A 19,624-nucleotide genomic window follows, 5' to 3' on the forward strand; every position below is an offset into this window, starting at 1 on the left:
TATATGCATCAAGAGGTGAGTCAGGTAGGGGAGATAAAGGTACATATGTGCTGTAAAATATGTAGGCGGATTTCGGTTGCTTCATTATGTTAGTATGGTGATGGCAGGGCCCCATCTTTTAATAAATATTTCTTTTTAGAGTCTCAATGAGTGTGTTACCTGTTCCTTAGGTAAATTTCCCATGAGCAAATTGCTTTTTATTTTTTTATTTTTTTTAATTTTATTCAGATTTTAAGAGTTTAACTCTACTCATTTATATTTTTTTAATTAAAAAAACCCAGAACGAATGGACTCTGAATATAATTTTGCAGACACTTCCTGCAAATCCTACTTCCCGGTGATTACTTTAAAAAAAAAAAAAAAAAGATTTTTGTTGCTATATTTTGTCTCTTTAATGGCTGTTATGGATTGTGGTGACTACCTTATTTTCAAATTAGTGGCAATACAGTTTTGAGTTTCATCATGTTTTTTTTTACAGAAACACTGCTTGTGGTGTGAGTGTAAATATAAATGTCCCTACTCCAGGTAGCCTGAGATGTTAACATTTAATAAACAAGCATTCATTTCATTGCACTCATTGATTAATAAATTTGAACCAACCTCAGCTTTGTGTTCTCACCACTTCACTTGTGAAAGTCTTTGTGGTTTAAGAGCTCTTGTACACGAGAACCACATTTGTATTTTTAAGACGATTCACTTGGCTGTTTGTATTTTTATATCAAAAGAGAAGCAATAGTCTCAAAACCAGGAAAATGTTGGCCTCCTATAGTGGCTGCTTGTTCCAGTCCCCAGCACCAGAGAGTAAAACAGATCATTGCCCAGGCTTTGTTCTGAGCCTTGCTGGACACCGATTAGCCATGCTAGCACTCGCCATGTGGCTCTGTGCCTTTGCCTCCATAGTCGCTCTGCGAGGGAAGTCTGAGTGCTCACATGAATATGTTGAATTTTTCTTAAACATCAGCAACCAAGTGACACAATAAACACAACTACTGAGTGTGTTAATCTTTGGAAATGCATGTTTTTATCAAGTGTGGAGCATTACTTGTCATGGGATTCCTGGTCATTGGCAGCATAGTGGATGATTTTTAAGAGTACTTGTTTTCAACTGCAAACACACAGTAGCTCAGCAAAAATTACATGGGACACCTGTGCAAGATTTGGTCCTGGCACAGCAGCAAGCACAGTCTTTAAGTCACTATATGCAATTTTTTGCCTTAAGACAGCATGTGTATGTAAGACACACCTTAATTTATGAATATCTATAATAGCTGCTTTAATATATGCCACTAATATATTATTTTAATGTCATAAAAAGTTGTGTGTGGCAGCTTTAACCTCAACTTTTCCAAGCACCATTTTATCAGCAACTAACTTGTGTTTCTTTCCCGCCTCTGTTTGTCTCTCTCTCTTTGTCTGCAGGATGCCAAGTTTGTGGAGGAGAGGAGGAAGCAGCTGCAGGGCTACCTTCGCATGGTGATGAACAAACTGATCCAGACACTGCCAGAGTTCGCAGCCCGCCCCACCAAAGAGACCCTGCTGTCTCTGCTGCCTTTCTGTCTGTAAGTGGACACACACGGGCACGCTCAATACCGGTTCTAAGCCTTTCATGCGAGCATGTGTAGACGTGTGTGTGTGGGTGAGAGAGATTCAGGGGAAGGATGCCAGCACATGTGTTCAGGTGCAGGGCTTCTGTCTGTGAGAGATTACTGCAGTGTTACAGGCATGTTGGTGGTAGAATCCAAACACGAGCAGTCAAGGAAAGAAATCAGCGAATATCTGTGTTTATATATAAATAGCATTATAGTCATAGTATTAGACAATGGTTTTTCATTGTGTTTGTCTAGCTCAAATATAGTGGAATCCACATTATTTACTTCAAAACAAATGTAGAGCTTTCTTTTAGCATTGCAGAAATCCCACTGAATGCTCACAGGACATCTTAAAAAGAAAAAACATCAATTTTTGGCAGTAGTTTGCATGTATTATAGCAATTAAATCTACAAGATTTTCAGAAAGAATTAGCTGCTACGGCTGTTGTGGTAGTAGCTGTTACAGGGTACAAACAGGGAGGATTAATGTCACTGACAATGCCAAATCCCTTGTAAACAAACTTCAGCGTTTCCCTTCGTTTTACACTCATAACTCACACATACAGAGTATATGTTCTCTCACACACGTTCAGGCAAGCAAGTGTGAAAGGGCATGATGCCTCAGCTACCACCTGCCTGCCAGGCTACGTCTGAAAATGAGATGCCCCAGTCATTTCCTGTCAATAGTCACATCGGTTTCCACTTACTGCGATCTGTCAGCTGGCGTGACCCGTCACACTGTCTGACTGGAATGTCATTTCCTCTCTAGAAATGTCTGAGTCATCAGGCCACTGCAACAACAACAACAACAATATAGTTAACATAGATGTCGGCTCATCACTTTGTGACCTTGTTTAAAGCCACTTTGTTTTGGATGCTTATGTGATGATAGCACTTTTAAATCTTATGACATATGTTTTTATTGGTAGAAAAATGAGACCAGTGCAGTCTATGTGTTGCTCTCAGCCCACTGATTTCAGTGTCCTCAGGATGGGGTCTAGAATGAGACGTCTCGATGAGGCAGGTCTCAGTCTGGTTCTGTATCAGACTCTAGTGCAGTTTGTTTGCGGTATAAAGGCAAAACAGATTAACTGCAGTACTGTGTTATGATAGATATGTGATCTTATAATTAATTCAAAGGATAAACAACTAAATCCACCTGATTATCGTGAGAACTGTCTAGGAAGCCATCTCCTAAGATTACAGAATTATCCGAGATCATTTGGTAACCATGGTAACGTGTATGCACATCATTTTTAGTCATTTTCCCAGATACATCAGAAGGAAAGGAAGTTAAATGGAGGTGTTTCTTCTTTGTGTAGTTCATCTCCCTTGTATTATAAATGATTCATTTTACTTCTACCCGTTCTACATTGTTAATGACATATATGGTCATGTTACAGCCCTGATCAGATAATGCTGATAAATCCATTTCTTCATGTGTTCATGAGAGACAATAAATAATTTATAAGCTGAATTACAGTGCAGCATCACAGCAGAAGTACCACGGTGTTGGAATACAAATTACAAGTTAAACTCCTGCATCCAACGTACATATTATAGGATGAGTGTCAAAATATTAAAATATTAAAAGTGAGAGTACTCATTATGAAAATATCCCATGATGGAGTCTTATATATATTGTACTAGTCCATACCCATTGATAGCTTTGTCACCTACCTATGCCAATCCTCAATGCCTATGTGCAGTTTCACATAGATTGACCACATCAGTGAGTAGAAAAACGTGGGACAGACAGAATGACACACTGACAGAATGACACACTGACAGTTCCCTTGATTATGTACAGCATACCATACCATGACTTAGTCATACCAAAAATTAGAAGAAAAAACAAACATTCGGCCACAGGGGGAGCCACAGCGATTTTTAAGCATTTTTCTGTTGTTATAGCGCCACCCAGTTGCCAATTAGAGTTAAATTTCTCCAGTCACCTTGAGGCATCCTGTTCTACATATCTACCAAGTTTAGTAAAAATTGATATGGCGGTTTGGCCTAGATAAGAAATTAGCTCTCTAGCGCCCCCATTTTGTTTGATCTGGTCAATAATGGAGGGGTCCCCTCAGATTATGTGTGGTCATATGCCTACAAAGTTGCCTGGTGATCGGTGAAACCCTTGAGATGTTATACACCTTTATGTGATGAGCCACGCCCTCCACAATATTCATTGCCTTATAGAAGCTCAGTTTTAGTAAGTTTTCCAACTTTTGCCAAGAAGGAATTTTAGATATTGGTCCCTAGATTATGTTCACAGAGTTTCATGCAGATCGGTCAAACTTCCTAGGAAGAGATCGATTTTAAGTGTTTTTCAAAAAATTCAAAATGGCGGAAAATCTATATAACCGGAAGTTATGGGTTCTTGAGGCAAATTTGTTCCTCATGAGGAGAGGCATCTCTGTGCAAAGTTTCATGTCTCTACGACATATGGGGCATGAGATATGCCCATTCAAAGTTTGCAATTTCAATCGGTTACTATAGCGCCCCCCTTTGGCCAATTGATGTAATATTGCTTCATTCGCATCCTCCCATGACCCTCTACCACTGTGCCAAATTTCACAAGGATTGACCAAGTCAGTGAGGAGAAAAACGTGAAACAGAGACACACACACCCACAGACACACAGAGTTTTTTGTCATTATATAATAAGATTACTGGGTTAAAACTGTGGATGCAGAAATGATTCAGCACCACTTTAATGTCGCAGCTGGTAAAGGTGATGCTAATTGTAACTACTGAATATACTGCTGGGTAGCTCCACTTCAGGCAAGGTGTTTTTTAAAATAGTTTTTCGTTTCGTAGTTTTTTTTACTACCAGTGCCAAAACATGCACGTTTCATTTCCACTTTAATACATTATAATGTATTAATACATGTTATGGACCAAGCAGTCAAAGCACAAAAAAAAAAAACAGAGGTTTAAAGTTTAAAAAAAAAGTGGTTTTATTTTCCCAAAGATCAAATTTATAAAGCTAATGACTAAAGATAACAGAATTGGAATTACAGGGACACTGAAAGAGGTCAACAATACATTATTTTACTGAAAAATAAGGCTAACAATACTAGACATAAACTCAACAAACCGAACTAACAGAATGGAACAATGGGGCAACATATATACTGGCTGAGCAGACCAAATTAAGAAGTGTGTTCCACAAGGATAGTCTGGGATTGAGATGAACTTTTATGGGAAGTTGTGAAGTATCACAGAACTTTAGAAACTGCTGAATTTCAGAGGTTACAGGAATATACAGTGAGAACGGCTTATAGTGATGGAAAAGCTTTTGACAGAATCATCCCTATGCAAATAGTTTGCCAACTGAAATCGAGTAGTCTGCTTATGGTGTATGTTTCAGGTCTTTTCATACATAACAACTAGGGAAATCCTATAATATTGGCACGTCATTGGCTGACATTGGCTTTAAAATGAAATATCGGAACTAGCCAACATGCTGATAATAACGGTGTGTCATCTGTATAGGCTAATATCGGCTTTAAAATTAACAGATTAGAATCGGCCAACATGCTTTTTCTTATTTTGCCCAGTGAATGTATATTACATACATTGAAAAGCATCCTATTTCATGTCTCCATCTAATGGTGGGCTAATGGTAGATATGTTGAAATCGGTATCAGCTATCGGCCAAATGAGTTGTTTCATATCGGCATATCGGATATCAGCAAAAAATCCAATATCGTGCATCCCTAATAACAACGTATGGAACAGCAATTTAAAACTACAGTAAATACTTTTTTTTTGTTTTTACTTTACTCCCATGATACTGTGCTTAATGCTAACACATCTGCTTCCAGCTGGCTACCTGAGGCTGGTGCTGCGTGTACATTGAAATCATGATGGGAAAACGAAAGTCATTTTCTCTCAGTGAAAAAATGTAGTCTCCTTGAAGCTTATGGCTGCCAGTCACGGTCACTAGTGAAGGAGGCAGAAAATGAGCGCCCACAGGGAAAGCACCCATAGTAGCAGCCGTCCTTGTCATGTAGATTGATAATGTCCAGTAATGTAATGCCCCTGTAATAAAACAGCTGCACTGTATTTTGAATAGCGTAGCTGCCTGTTTTATGACTTAATATTCATGTAGCACACAGCTGACAGTTAGATGGTAATCTGCATGAGAAATAAAGAAAAAGGAAAAAAAATCAATTAATCGTCCACTTAAAGTGATCAATTTGACCCGATAGGCGTGAGCACTGCAAGCGGTTTCCATTGTACAAGAATGCAAACTGGAAGCAGAACTTAAAAGGTGCTGCACACCAACACAGATGTTTTCATTTACTCTGGCTGATTAGACCTCTGCTCAGGTTGAAGTCAGATGGAGCTTTCCTGGGAATTACTCAATGAATTAAATAAGAAGTTGAATTTAAAATCCTTTTCTTTTTCTAACCACGCACTAAACCAAGAAAAATAGCATCTGCACAGCCATTTGAAAAACTCTATTTTCCACGTTGTACATATAAAGAGATCAACTAGAATTGAAAGGAACATAGTCCAGCAGATTCGGAGTACAACACAGCCTGTGTAAACCTCCAAAGCTCAGACTGCTCATTATTTAGTCTGCCCTCGGAGCCTTAATAATCCTATCTCTTCTTCTCATAACTCGGAGCTGAAATAGAAACCTTTCTACTGCACGTCTTTGAATGGCATGAAGTATTACAGTGTCAGGCCTCATTACTTTCCTCTGTTCTTCCTGCACTGAAATATTGTTACTTGGAGTTTAATAAGTCTTCATTCATACATGCATCTACTCTTACCCAGTTACTGCAAGTTTGTGATTGTGGATGCCTGTTTATGTATCAACTACTTGTTAACCCCAGGCAGGGTGGCCATAAAGCATCCGAAGGCCTGTTTTAAGAGCTGTTGTAGGGCCCTTCTGGGACTGTCATTGTGTGGTGCTTGTTCATTAAGAGGGTGGCACTGGCATGGCGACTTTAAGGGGTGGCAGAGTTATATATTGTATGTGATGATTAAATCACAGTGTAGTCACATACACCTTTCAGCCAAAACATTAAAACCACAGACAGGTGAAGTGAAAAACTTTGATTATTTTGTTCCAATGCATTGTTCTGCTAGGATACCTTTGGTTCTGGCATTCATGTGGATACCACTTGACATGTTCCACCCACTCAAACACCGTTGCAGACCAAGTACCCACCCTCATGGCAACAGTACTCCCCAGTGTCAGCAGAAAAAAGCAGCATGCCACACTGCAAAAACTGTTTAGAAATGGCCCGTGGAGTGTGACAAAAAGCTCAAGGCGTCGACCTGGCTTCTAAATTTCCCAGGTCCCAATCTGCTCATGGATTCTTGTGATGTACAAGTACCCGGGATGTACCCCCAATCAAAGGTGGGGCCTCCTTGGATCGGACTTGGCTCTGACCTGTCGAGGCATGGACACAGGATCTCTGGGAGTGTCCTGTGGTGTCTGGCACCAGTGCGTTGGCGGCAAACATCGCTCAGGAGTGGCCCAAGGAATGTGACAAAGACCTCAAAGTGTCGACCTGGCCTCCAAATTCCCCAGATCCCAATCTGAATGAGCATCTGTGGCACGTGCCATTAACCCACCTCACAACCCACTGGACTAAATGGATCTGCCGCCAACGCCCTGGTGCCAGACACATCTGGGGTACATCTGGTGTACCGGCACATCACATGACTCCTTGAGCAATGTGGCATGCTGCTTTTTTTCTGCTGGGGGGCCACTGCCACTGGGGAATACAGTTGCCATGAGGGGGGGGGGGGGGGGTTGAGAGGGTGGAACATGTCAGAACCCCCAGCAGAACAATGCATTGGAACAAATCTAATCTTAGTTCTTTAGCATGTTATATCTTGCACTCGGACAGCGGAGTTTTACCAAATTTCCGACCAATCAGAACTTTTTATATATATATTTTTGCATGTCAGTCAGCGACCATTGGGAGAGCAGGGCCTGTTTCACTTGAAATAGGTGATTTGTAGCTAAAGCCATTTATTATCCCAGGAACACAGCAGGTTAACCATTAGTGTTTGAACAAATCAACCGGAGACACTGGCAAAACTCTGCTCTAATTTGTAGTGTGGGTACACACTCTTTGGCTGTGTGACCAGAAAAGGTTAGCATTGAAGTTGAGATGATCCAGCAGAGAAACAAAACTGTTAACATGTTTGCACAACAATATCTTGAGCGTCATTTCAAGTAACTTCGACTTGATGGTTGAGGACTTTCACTTGCATGTGCAGGTCTGTCTCAGCCTGCTGTGATCTGTGCTGACACTGGAATTCTCACTTAAGCAATGGAATAGCAGCCGACATTGGATCAACATCGATCAGCATACCATAATATTCCTGACTCGTGTGCGTAAGCGCATGCAGTACTCACCAATACTGCTCTGAGGCTGGTGTTGTCATGATGTCTAATGGTTTAACATGATGTTACTGTCTAACTGCCTGCTCAGTTGGCATGATCAAACCTGCACTGGTCTAATATCTTCAGCGAGGGATGAAAGCCTGATTAGTCTGGTCATTAACTTGAAGAGGGGGCGGGAAGAGATGTAAAGAGGAAGCAGAGGTAAGCAAGGAAACCTTAAATAGAAACCATACATTGCTTTGTTATGTAACAACCGTGTCGGATCTAAATTAATTGAAGGCTCTCAAATAGTGGCCAAGTCTCATATAGCCAGTACAGATTTCAAAAAGGCATGTCATTAATATAGGCTGGGGAAAAACATGGTAAATTCAGCATAATGCTTATTTCTTACAGCCTCTAAATGGACATTAATGGACTATACATAAGATTTACTTCCTCAGGTTGTTCACTTTCAGTATGAACATATGTAAAGGAATCCATACCCATTAACTAGCAATATTCTTTCTATTTTAATTGTAATTTATTCTCCATTATCTGTGTAATTATCCTCTGGGCCTCCATGATGCCACCAGATTTTGTTGGTTTGTATCACAATGGCAGAGCCTTTATAACGGGGAAAAGACCCAAACACAAAATGACAGATGTTCTGGTGCATTGAGAGAATTTGAAGCCAGCGGAGAGAGAAAATGACAGGAGGCAGTTTAGTGAGAAAGATGAAGGGAAAGAGGCAGCAGAGGATGGAAGGACAGAAAGTTGGTCTGAGGAGGAGACAGGGTAAAGAAAGAAAAGACAAAGAGAGAAAAGACAGATTGGAGTTCAACACTTCAGATCTCCAGTTGAGGCACTTGGTGCTCAAAGGCCAGATGGATCTTATAATTCCTTAACGTTGCTGCACCGTCCCAAATGCCTTATCAGGATATGTTTGGTGATAATATTCCTGTTGCAAAGCCAAAAAAGTGACTACTCTCCTTTTAATATCAGCTTGAAGTTGAGTCATTTTTAAAAACTATGTAACATGCCAATCACCTGGTTGTATTTTATTGTAATTGGATACTCCGATGGATGTGAGCTGACAGAAAACGTACTTGGAAGGGTTCCCACTGCTTTGATTTACCTTAGCAGTAGTTTGACAAAGACAGTAACACCAGACGTTGCTGTTAAATCTTACCGATCTTTCTCAGAGGAGATATGAAGCTAAGAGTAGATGGCATTTTGTTTTTCACAAGATCAAATAACTGCTCCCAGGAACAATAATGATACCCACTGTAGTGTAAGGAGTGTACAGTTATGCATGACATTTAAAGGAATACTTTACCCACAAAATTGCTTTTTAAAATTAAATTCTCCTCTTAAATTATAACCCCCTCCCTGTCACAAAACGTTTTTTGAATGTTGCCCAGAAGTAGAGTACAAGTCGTGCAGTATGATCCAAGTCTCATTTATTCAGTTGTGTGCGCAGCTATACCCATACACATGCATTTTCACTAAAACCATGCTATTTAAAACACTTAAACATACAAGTAGCGCAAATGGGCAAGTGCATGCTTTTGAACTCTACTCATGCATTTCACTGGGCAGAGTTCAAACGCAAACACGTGCCCAGGTTAGCTACTCATCCATTTGTGACCCTGTTTATGCAGGAGTGGTTAGATAGAGATGTTTTAGTGAAACTGCATGTATTTGGGAAGTACTGAGCATACAACTGTATAAATGAGACTTGGATTATACTGCATGAGTCATATAAGAGTTTATAAACAAATGTTTTCATATAGTTTTTCAGTTGTTGAACGCAGGCCCCTTTTGCTTCAATTTATCAGTTTGTGTCCATTACTTCAGTTTATAACCAAATACCTGGAAAACAAATGACATCCCCATCAGCCTCAGCTGTATTTGCTGGTTAGAGCTGATTAGCAAATGTTAGCATGCTAACACCCTAAAGTAAGGGTGTTTTCACACTTGGTCCTTTTCAGCCCTCTAAACGGACTCAGAGTGGTGACTCAGCATTTTTGTGCATATGTCAACGCTCCAAGAGAACTCACACCCCTCTAAAGCTACTACTGAACTAAGACCACTTCGGGACAGGCTCTGAGTTGGGTTCGTTTCAAATCCATGGTTCAGTTCACTTAACCTGTGCCTTGTGAACACAAAGCACTCCAGGTTTGCTTTGCTCTTTGGCATTGTATTGAGCCCTCTAGATCACATGCCGTTGCACTGGGACACTTGAAAAAACAGACGAAACCACGTCGACCATCGAATGGTTGCAAGGACACAGGATGAGGAGTAGTTTGGTCCACGGAAGATACTGCATGTCTCCAGAATGTAGAATACATCAAATGGCAGCAGTCTGCAGCACAGAAACACTAAGGTTTTCCTCCTATTTTAAATTCATCTGAAAGTGAGAGGCTTCATAACCACACTGCAGTGACACGTCAAAAACCAAATAAACTACATCAATATATATTATATATAGGCTGTAACAGAAAGAGGACAGAGGCCCCATTAGAGCTGAAGTTGACCAGAAAGAGAACCGAGTCCTTTTTCAAATGAACTGACAGTGTGAACACAAAAAGAACTGAGTCTCTTTTCTGTTGGTCCATATTTTGGTGCACTTTGAGGGCACATTCACACTGGTGCTATTTGGTCCGCTTTAAACAAACCCTGGTCCACTTCCACAGATAGGTTTGTTCATTTGGAGTGGTGTGAATGCTCATTCAAACTCTGGTGTGGACCAAACAAGCGAACCCTGGTCCACTGAAAAACTGGGGGTCTCGGTTCACTTGCAAGTGAACCCTGGTGCAGTTTGCTTACAGTGGGAAATGCAAGCGGACTATCCAGCGAACCAAAGAGAGGAAGTGACGTAGATCGTATTGCATTTTGTTGCTTGGTGTTTTTGTGGTGATGAAGCTGGCTAAAGGAGATGGATTTCCGTTTGCAGTCCTGGCCAATCGATGAGCTGGGTTTTCTTCTTCCTCATGCTTTTTTTCTTCCTCGTCAGTGGTTGTTTCGGGTAATACTGCCCCCAAATGAGCAGCTGTTGTAACTGCGTGATGTTGTCCAGGCAGGTTGGTCCGCTTTGAAAAGTGCAGTGTGAAAGTGAACCGAACCAAATGAAGGTGTGAAATTTTTCGGCATTCCCACCCAGTCGAACCGAGTCCCCCAGGACTATCCTGGTGTGACTGCGCCTTAAGAGGACTGAGTTTGGTTCATTTATAAAGGACCAAATGTGAAAACACCCTAAGATGGCAAACATCACACCTGCTAAACATCAGCATGTTAGCATGTAGCCATTAGCATTAAGCTCATTTTAGATCATTAACCCACCTTTTAGGACAATGATACATAATCTGTACTTGAGTAGGAAGTCTGTATTCACATACTCATGTGTACAGATCTCTTCACGCCTCACTTCTCACTTCTTTGGACTCACATGCTGCAATTTTCCTCACCTGTCTACAACAGCAACTTGGTCACACCTCTCTCCCTAGATCCACTACCACTTAGCATGCAGCTCTACCTCAACACAAAGTACTCTCTCTCAGTCTTGGCTCTTGCCTTATTGACCTGCTGCCTCCGAGAAGAGTGTTACAGACCTTTGTCTCACGGTCAAGAGCAGTTTGCGGCAGTTTGACTTCAGAATGAGGGTGTTACCTTTTATTGTGATGGCCTGAGACAATTTATCTGTCTCTCCCTGTACACATGCATGTTGGTTTTGCCTTAGAGGTGTACTGTGTGTGTGTGTGTATGTGTGTGTAAAACAGAGGAAATGTAGAGGGAATGGTTTATTATTCAGACTATTATTCACGGCACACCACTTTTTGCTGTTAGACAATCAATTTGATGCATGCTTGTGTTTGTGTACCTGTTTACTCTAATTATGCCACTGCAGTCAAATTATTAATATTCCAACAGTGCCTGGAAAAGTTATTATCCTGCACAAGTCAATATCACGTCCAAATGGAGGACAAGCACATGCTGAGAGCCAGAGAAAAAAACTTATAAGCCTAATTAATTTAGCACATTTAGCTACTTTACCCAGTTTGATATGAATAAATGAGATGGCTTGTGGTTTCCACTCTGCACGCTGGCCCCAATTTAGTGTGATTTTTGCTGATATAACTCCCCCATCGCATCACTGTTTGGCCAACCTTGGTCAAGTTCAAATTATGTGACTGCACTTGATTGAGCTCGCCTGGTGCGGCAGCGATATGGGAATAAGTGGTGCTTGAGCCACTGATGAATGTACATTTTGTGCCACTGAGAACCGAATAATGTTCACCATATTAACAATGCCCAGGCTGTTCACATAATAACTGGTCACATGAAGAGCGAGATTCATCTAGTTCCATTATATTTCCAACACTCTGCAACTTATACCTAAACAATCTAGATTGATAAGTAACGCTACAGGTAAAAGGGAAAATGTGTATTTTCTGATTTTGGGGTGAACTGTCTCTTTAAGCTTGAATCTGTGTTTACAGGTCAGTGCTGTCTCTTCAGTGTTTCCAGCCTATTTTAACATGACAGAGCCTTTCTGCCCTCTCACTGTGCTGCTTTTTTAGCCCCTGCTGCATCACATACAAGCATATGGCCCGCAGTGACACTTTCAGCCAAAGCATGTCACCATGAGTGCACTTATTTTTAGCACGTGTTGTTCAAGTGGGAATCAAACTCCAGGACCACCCAGATGTCCCAGATAACCTTAATCACAGCCAGAGCAGCTGGGGTGCTTCATTAAAGAGGCCAGTTGGACCTCAACAGGGAAATGCCCTCTGCACTGTTTTTAATATTTATTGAAAACCCCTTTGTCAAAGAGGCACTTGAACTTAGTGCTCCTATTACAGAATCATGGCTTCATCACAGGCAGTAGGTCAGAGGTCACTCTCTTGGTGATGAGATGCCTCAGAAGAATGCAACAAGAAAGCATTTAACTCCAGGCATTCAATCTCCCTGCTTTTCATTTCCTTCCTTTTGACAAGTGCCTCTCGTTCATCCTCATCGTTATCAGATAGGACTGTGGGATCAGGGGTTCACATGTCATGTAGACGGTTGTCAGGGTAACTAGCTAGGGCAGTGATGTCACCAAGAGGCCAGGATTAGTTGCTCCTGTGCAATGACAGCCGTAAACATCACCATCAGAAATTACTGTAATTTGTTTCCTTGTGTCACAAATAATGGCTTCCAGCGGCCAGGGCAGACATAGCGCTAATTTTAGATGTTGAAAAAAATAAAAGGTAAACAAAGTCATAAACGCACCCAAAGCTAACCTGGAACATCAAAAGCATTAAAAGCAGAAAATTGTGATGTGTGCAACATACTGTTTTTTTAAGAGGCTGTACACTTTCTGTATCTTTAACTGTCTGGAAAACATGAGGTCAGGCACGGGGTGCTACTCTCGTGCCCTTTCTGTGCCAGACTATGGCGGCGAATTGCATCTGAGGCTGCTGAACAACCATGACAAGCATCATAACATAGCCTATTTACCTGACACCCTGAGTGCAGAGCTGATCTTCTTTCAGGTACTCTTTATATGGAGGCCAGATGTAAGCTCTGGCAGCCCTTCACTAAAATGATCAACATCTCCTCCATATTTACCAGAGACTGATATTTACGGAAGAAGGGAAAGATATCTGTTGGCTGTGATTGGTTGGTCTTCGTCACATGACATGTGGTGCACACTGCTGCGTTACGAAAGCTGAACCTTTTTTAATCTCAAAGCATCTACATTAAAAACAATGAATTTGAGGGCGCAAAAAAACGGCATGTGTATGGCCCTAAGTCCCTTCCCTGAAGAGTGATCGTCCAATCATATCAGTAACCGTAACTAGGCACTATATAGAGTGGTGCAGGGGTGACGTTCTTTTAAGGCCAACGTACAAGTTAGCGTCACCCTGGTTCCCTTGTCAAAAAAACTGTTGTTTTGTTTTCATTGGATTATTTATTATTGCCGAAAACAAGCTCTGCGGCAAACAAACGTTTATGATACTTAAACATTTTGTTCAGCAAGATAATCCTCACAAATGAATTCCACTCTGATTGCTAAAGCATAAATGCAGTTGCCAGAAGTAAAAAGCTAAACAAACTACAACATGGGTGCATGGCTTCAACATTGCCACCTCAACAAGGCTGCAAAGCCAGGTTTGGCAGGGTTTGGTGTAGCCACTCAGCCTTCTTTTTTAAGACACTGAAAAGCAATAAAATTCACAAATTGGGTAGCCTGAGTGTCAGACTGAAGCTCCCAGAACCTTCAGTCTGACATGGCTTCCATTGAAGGCGATTTACAAGGGGGAGGGAATTTGATTTTTTCCCTAACCAATCAGTAGAGATCAACGACTCACCCAGAATCTGACATCATTAGTATCCATGCCTCGGGGGTGCCGACAACAAGCGAGCATTGCCTGTTTAAAATGTCTCCGTCGTTGTGCACGCCCAGCTGCATTGCCGTTAAATCCAGTTTAGCAGCTTCCTTAATATGGTCCTCCATTAACGTGAGTAGTGGCGAAATACCTATCATCGTTAATGTGGTCTGTAGGATCTGTAGCGGTCGCCATTGTTGCTATCCTCATCAGTTACCCACCGGTGCACAGCTTGACATTAGCGTGGCGCTGATTGGCTAATCGCTAGACCCCCGGCATTCATTGGTCCATCCAGCGTTTGGACGAGATAAATCGCAAATTCATTGAAGTATGCCAGACCAGAGATGCAAGCCTACTCAGTTGAGTGGGCGGGGTCTATGGTCTGGAACCAGGCTACAAATTGGGTATTTTCTGATGTATTTTATGTCATAGAACAAAACATGAAAGTCTTTTAAGTATGTAGTAACCACAGACAGCATTTCAGTCATCTAACCAAAAACCCACTCAACAAACCCATTGATTTCAAGACGAGGAAACACGAAGTGCTAAAATGCTAACTCATTTTTGGGTTTTAGGACTCAATCCTGCAGCACTCTGTGGGCCCCTCACCTCATACTAAATCAAATTTTTTTGGAGCTGAAGTAAAAACAGTTTACATCATTCAAAGAGTTTGAACAATGGTGTCTTGTTTAAGTCTTTCCATAACAAAACATAACAGAAAAAGTTAACAAACAAATCAGTTTGTATAGCTGTTCTAACAGAAGCTACAATCATTAGCATGTCCTGCTAACTAGCTTACTGCCTACAGTAATCTAGCATTATATCCAAAACCAACTACTAACCTTTGTGGGGTTACAGGATAAAAGAAGCACCTTTCACAAGTAGCACCTTCACTGTGTAGTATTTCCCCTCTGTGTTGAAGCCAGTCCTGGTATGGTCCATGTTAGCAGCTCTGTAGCCTACTGCTCTATGTTGGAAATATGGAAGTTAACATTCCAGCAACACCAGTGTTCAATAAGTCCTCATCCTAGGGTTTTTCTGTAATGTTAAAAGTGAAAAATGTCAGCTAAGCAGCCAAACATTGTTATGCTAGTTCACCAAAGATGGCATTCTCAATTAATTCATAGAGCTAACATTAGCTTGATGAGCCAGCTAACTACAACTAATAAAATCAGAATTTTGAGTGGTAAATCTGCCTCCATTATCCATGTAAACTGCACATGCTTTTAGAGAAAAAAAAAACTTGCATGCATAGTAATAGAAATAAAGGGAGGTTAACGGTTAATTGGATACATTTTCATTTTACCACTCTGTTTGCAAATTGATGGTGAATAATTGAGACTCAGCTCATTTCATGAAAGCTTCTCTATTTGCTGTTTTGACTAATGTTGGGTTTTCTAAGAAAAAGTGCTCTGGCAGAAGGAAAATGGTGCATTTAACTGTCCAGATGCAGCATCAGTGGTTTGTTTGAATAATAAAATTGGTAATAAACTTCGCCAGATGTTCATTGAAAGTCAATGGCTCTTCTCTTCTCACCTCTCTCTCTCTTTCCTGCTGTCTCCCCACATCCAGAGACACTCCCCAGGCCAATGACAGCGGAGCCAAGACGCCCCGGTCCAAAACTTCATCCCGCTTCCCCAGACTGGGCCGCAGCCGCAACCAGGAAGCCAGACCTGAACCCCAGAGCGGCGACCTTTAACCCCCCAGAGCCTATAAACTAGTACTCTCGCTGTATAGGCTGAAGACAACCATGTTCCCGTGTCCACCCTGGACTGTGACACATGGGCTCACACTGTGTGAGGACATAAAGGGCGTCAAACGGACCTTCAAAGCCTTACAGATAAAAGGCCTCAGTCGAAGAGGGGAGATGGATGCGTTCACGTAGCAGGCCTCTCTAGGAGATATGTAAATGTTGCTGTGCATCGTCTGGCTGAGAGAAGGATAAATGACTCCCCCGAGGCTGCCTATCGATGGACCCAATCATACAGCACCTCTTACCTCACTGAGAGACAAAAAGACTCTCTGTAAACTGCACATGAACTTGCCAGGACTGCTCTCTCTAATCTCAAACACAGTGAGATGATGGAGATTTTTTTTTTTTTTTTTTTAACTCTGCTCAGTTTTGTAGTGAAAGTGTATCATGGTCACAGTGCCTACAGTGTTTTGTAGCTGCTTTCCTGCTCTGGGTGAAGAGGGGGTATATTAAAGTAATATCTTGGGGGATGAAGGTTGTTTTTCAGCTAATGTGTCAGCATTATGGTGCCATTACATTTAAGACGACGATGATTCACTATCTCTGGCAACGGGCATTCCTTTTTCCTACTTCTGTTATTTTATTATGGCTATTACAGATAATCTGCAGAAAGTGTTACATATCTCAGTGTCACCAGGGATGCAGTAATTATCAAAGACATCTTTGGGTTCCACATAATGATTATATTAAAGGATTAGAGTTAAGCACCACTGATGAACCAAAATCTCTTTGGGACTGCACAAAAATCATTGGAGTGGGGGAGGAGGTTTGAATCTTTTATTTTACTTTTTGAAAAAGCAAGAACTCCCCCCCCCCCAGCATTTTTAGTACTTTCTTTGTACCCCTGCTATTGGCTTGGAGAAAAAAACTGCAATTGCATCAACCTTACTAACTAAAAGAGGCAAAGTATAGAGATGCTAACTTGGAATTGCTTTTGTTACTGATAGCCGACTGATCATTAACCATTTTCAACTATTGGAAGTGGATAAAATCGTATGTCACTCTCTCTGTTTATCATGACACTACTGCAGGAGTGCGAGCTCCACATAGGGGATATTGAAAGTCCACCGGCCCCGCACACATAGTGACAGAGCTAACTGTTAGCATCACATGGCTAACATTACCTGACGGATTTAACGACAGAGTCAAGGCCGTTTTGGTGTCAGTGTGAGTTTGTTGGGACTGTTTAACAGCTTGGTTTTGGATGTTAGCTGTGTTAGATAATGCTAACCTGGCAGACGTTGAACTGACCATTCTGTGTAACAGAAAGTTTGCTGAAAGTGTGCGGACTTTCTTCTTCTTTTCTACCACAGAAAAGATTAGTACCCAATAAAGGTCTCTTATACTGTATAGGTGTCCATGTCTGCCACTTGGTCATTGGCTTGCTAAAGGGTGCTGTGGTCATCATTGAACTACTCTGGCCTGGGCAGCGGCAGACTGTGATGTCTTGTTATCGTCCCCGGTAGCACTGGTCTTATATTTTTAACTGTTTAACCGAAAGTATTAAGGGGTCGAAATTCATTTTTCGGTAAAGGGTTAAACAGTTAATTATTAACATCCCTAACTTAAACCTTGAAAGGGTTGAAAAAAATAGTTATATATTAATAGAATAATAATAGTCACAATAGCCACTAATGCATACATAAGAAGTCCCAGCCACAGCCTAAGAGATGCTAAATAAAAGGCTAAACTTGAATTATATTGTAGGCCAACATAATTTGACACTGCAGATTAAATCAATGGCAGACAATGGCAGTTGGTAGAGATAACATTCATTCATTCATTTTCTAACCGCTTCATCCTCTTGAGGGTCGCGGGGGGGCTGGAGCCTATCCCAGCTGACATCGGGCGAGAGGCAGGGTACACCCTGGACAGGTCGCCAGACTATCACAGGGCTGACACATAGAGACAAACAACCATTCACGCTCACAGTCACACCTATGGACAATTTAGATTTATCAATTAACCTAGTCCCCAATCTGCATGTCTTTGGACTGACACGGGGGAGAACATGCAAACTCCGCACAGAAGGGCTCCCACGCCCGGGATCGAACCGGCAACCCTCTTGCTGTGAGGTGAGAGTGCTAACCACCACACCACCGTGCCGCCCTAGAGATAACATTTAATCACCAATATCAATAAAAATCCACAAGTATTTGTGTTTTTATTTATTCATTTATTATCCGTAACCCCTTCTGTTTTAAGTCGTGAGGGGACTGGAGTCTGAAATCTTAAAAATAAGTGACAAGAGCATTGTTGTCTTTTGCATATGGGGAAGCACACATTTATAACCCACTTTGTAAACTAAAGCCATCACTTTTTTGACCTCTCCTCACGCCCTAATAATTTTTGGACGGTCCCTTAATGTGAAAGTTCATAAATAAGCATCAATTCTTGCAGTTGTATTCAATAAGTATTCCTTTCCACATGTCTAGGATCAATTTCGAACACCTGCTGTGATGTGTATGATAAATTTGTGTCGTAAATATTTGTCAGCAGAAATTAAGGGAAACATGGTGTTACCATTTTAATGGATGGGTAAGCTGTGTTTCAGTTGGTTTCCCTTTAACCCCATTACACCCATACGCTACAACTGAGGGTCTTTATCAAAGAAAAGGCTACACTGAAAAATTTGATTGTTTAACTAATGTGTCTTAGCAGGATTTAATGCAGCGTTATGTTGCAAATGAATGTTTTAACGAGGACTAAACACTTGAAGAAAAGCTGCTTGTTAGAGTGCAAGGAAAGGGCTGCCAAGCATCAAGTGTGTGTAAAACAGAAGCTCATGCATATGTATGGATTTACCCAAGAGTAGTCAGAGACTACGTTCAAACGAGGAGTGATTGTGTTAGAAGGGTGTCGGAAAACTTGAATCAAAGGGTCGGCTCGCAGAATGGTAAACAGTGTTCGCCGTCTGTGAGGGGAGGTGAACAAACAGGGCTTGTGGGTTTTAATTAAGTTGTTATTCTCACACAAAAGTGACCCGCACAAGTATCCATCAACTGGTAAACACTGCACAGCGTTGTTAAGAAATTCTCACAGGGATGCCGTCAAATAAAGATTTTTATCCGGCTTCCCTGGGATCTTTTACTGAGAGATTCTGTCTGTGGTCAACATGTGGTGAGTTGGCCAATAAAACAGCATCTTGGGAAAGAAAATAAGATATACTATCAAAACTTTTTGAATTATATTACACACAGACACTCTTGTTTCTTAATCTGACAAATGGCACCGCTGTTGCTTCAAACAACAACATGTATTGTAACTTAAATATGAATTTCTGTCACTTTTTATTAAAGACTCTTACCAGCTGTGATACAGTAAACAGTAGAATGGTGATATTTTAAGTGTAGCACTGCCTTATATGCATTTGAAAAGCCAGCCCACAGCATCATAGTATACTCTGCACAGCGGACAAACACTGTCATCATGTAGTCCTGTATAACAAGTAGCCTTTTCTCTCTGGTTGGTCTAACTTCTCTGCAAAATTATCCATATTGTATGTGTGGTAATGCACAGTAATTATGCACAGTCTGTAAAAGAGTACTCC

At 41.2% G+C, this 19,624-nt stretch overlaps 1 protein-coding gene across 1 annotated transcript in view; it reads left to right on the forward strand.

The window, feature by feature from the left end:
* snx29 (sorting nexin 29) overlaps positions 1-16,900 on the forward strand; it is a 195,763-nt gene extending 178,863 nt beyond the window's left edge. Inside the window, exons 20-21 of the mRNA XM_049563223.1 lie at positions 1,420-1,559; positions 15,894-16,900. Coding sequence (XP_049419180.1) covers positions 1,420-1,559; positions 15,894-16,020 — 267 coding nt within the window. The 3' untranslated portion in view covers positions 16,021-16,900. The remainder of the gene's footprint in view (positions 1-1,419; positions 1,560-15,893) is intronic.
* Positions 16,901-19,624: the final 2,724 nt, after the last annotated feature.

Source organism: Epinephelus fuscoguttatus, linkage group LG20, assembly GCF_011397635.1.
Source record: "Epinephelus fuscoguttatus linkage group LG20, E.fuscoguttatus.final_Chr_v1".
Classification (NCBI taxonomy): domain Eukaryota; kingdom Metazoa; phylum Chordata; class Actinopteri; order Perciformes; family Serranidae; genus Epinephelus; species Epinephelus fuscoguttatus.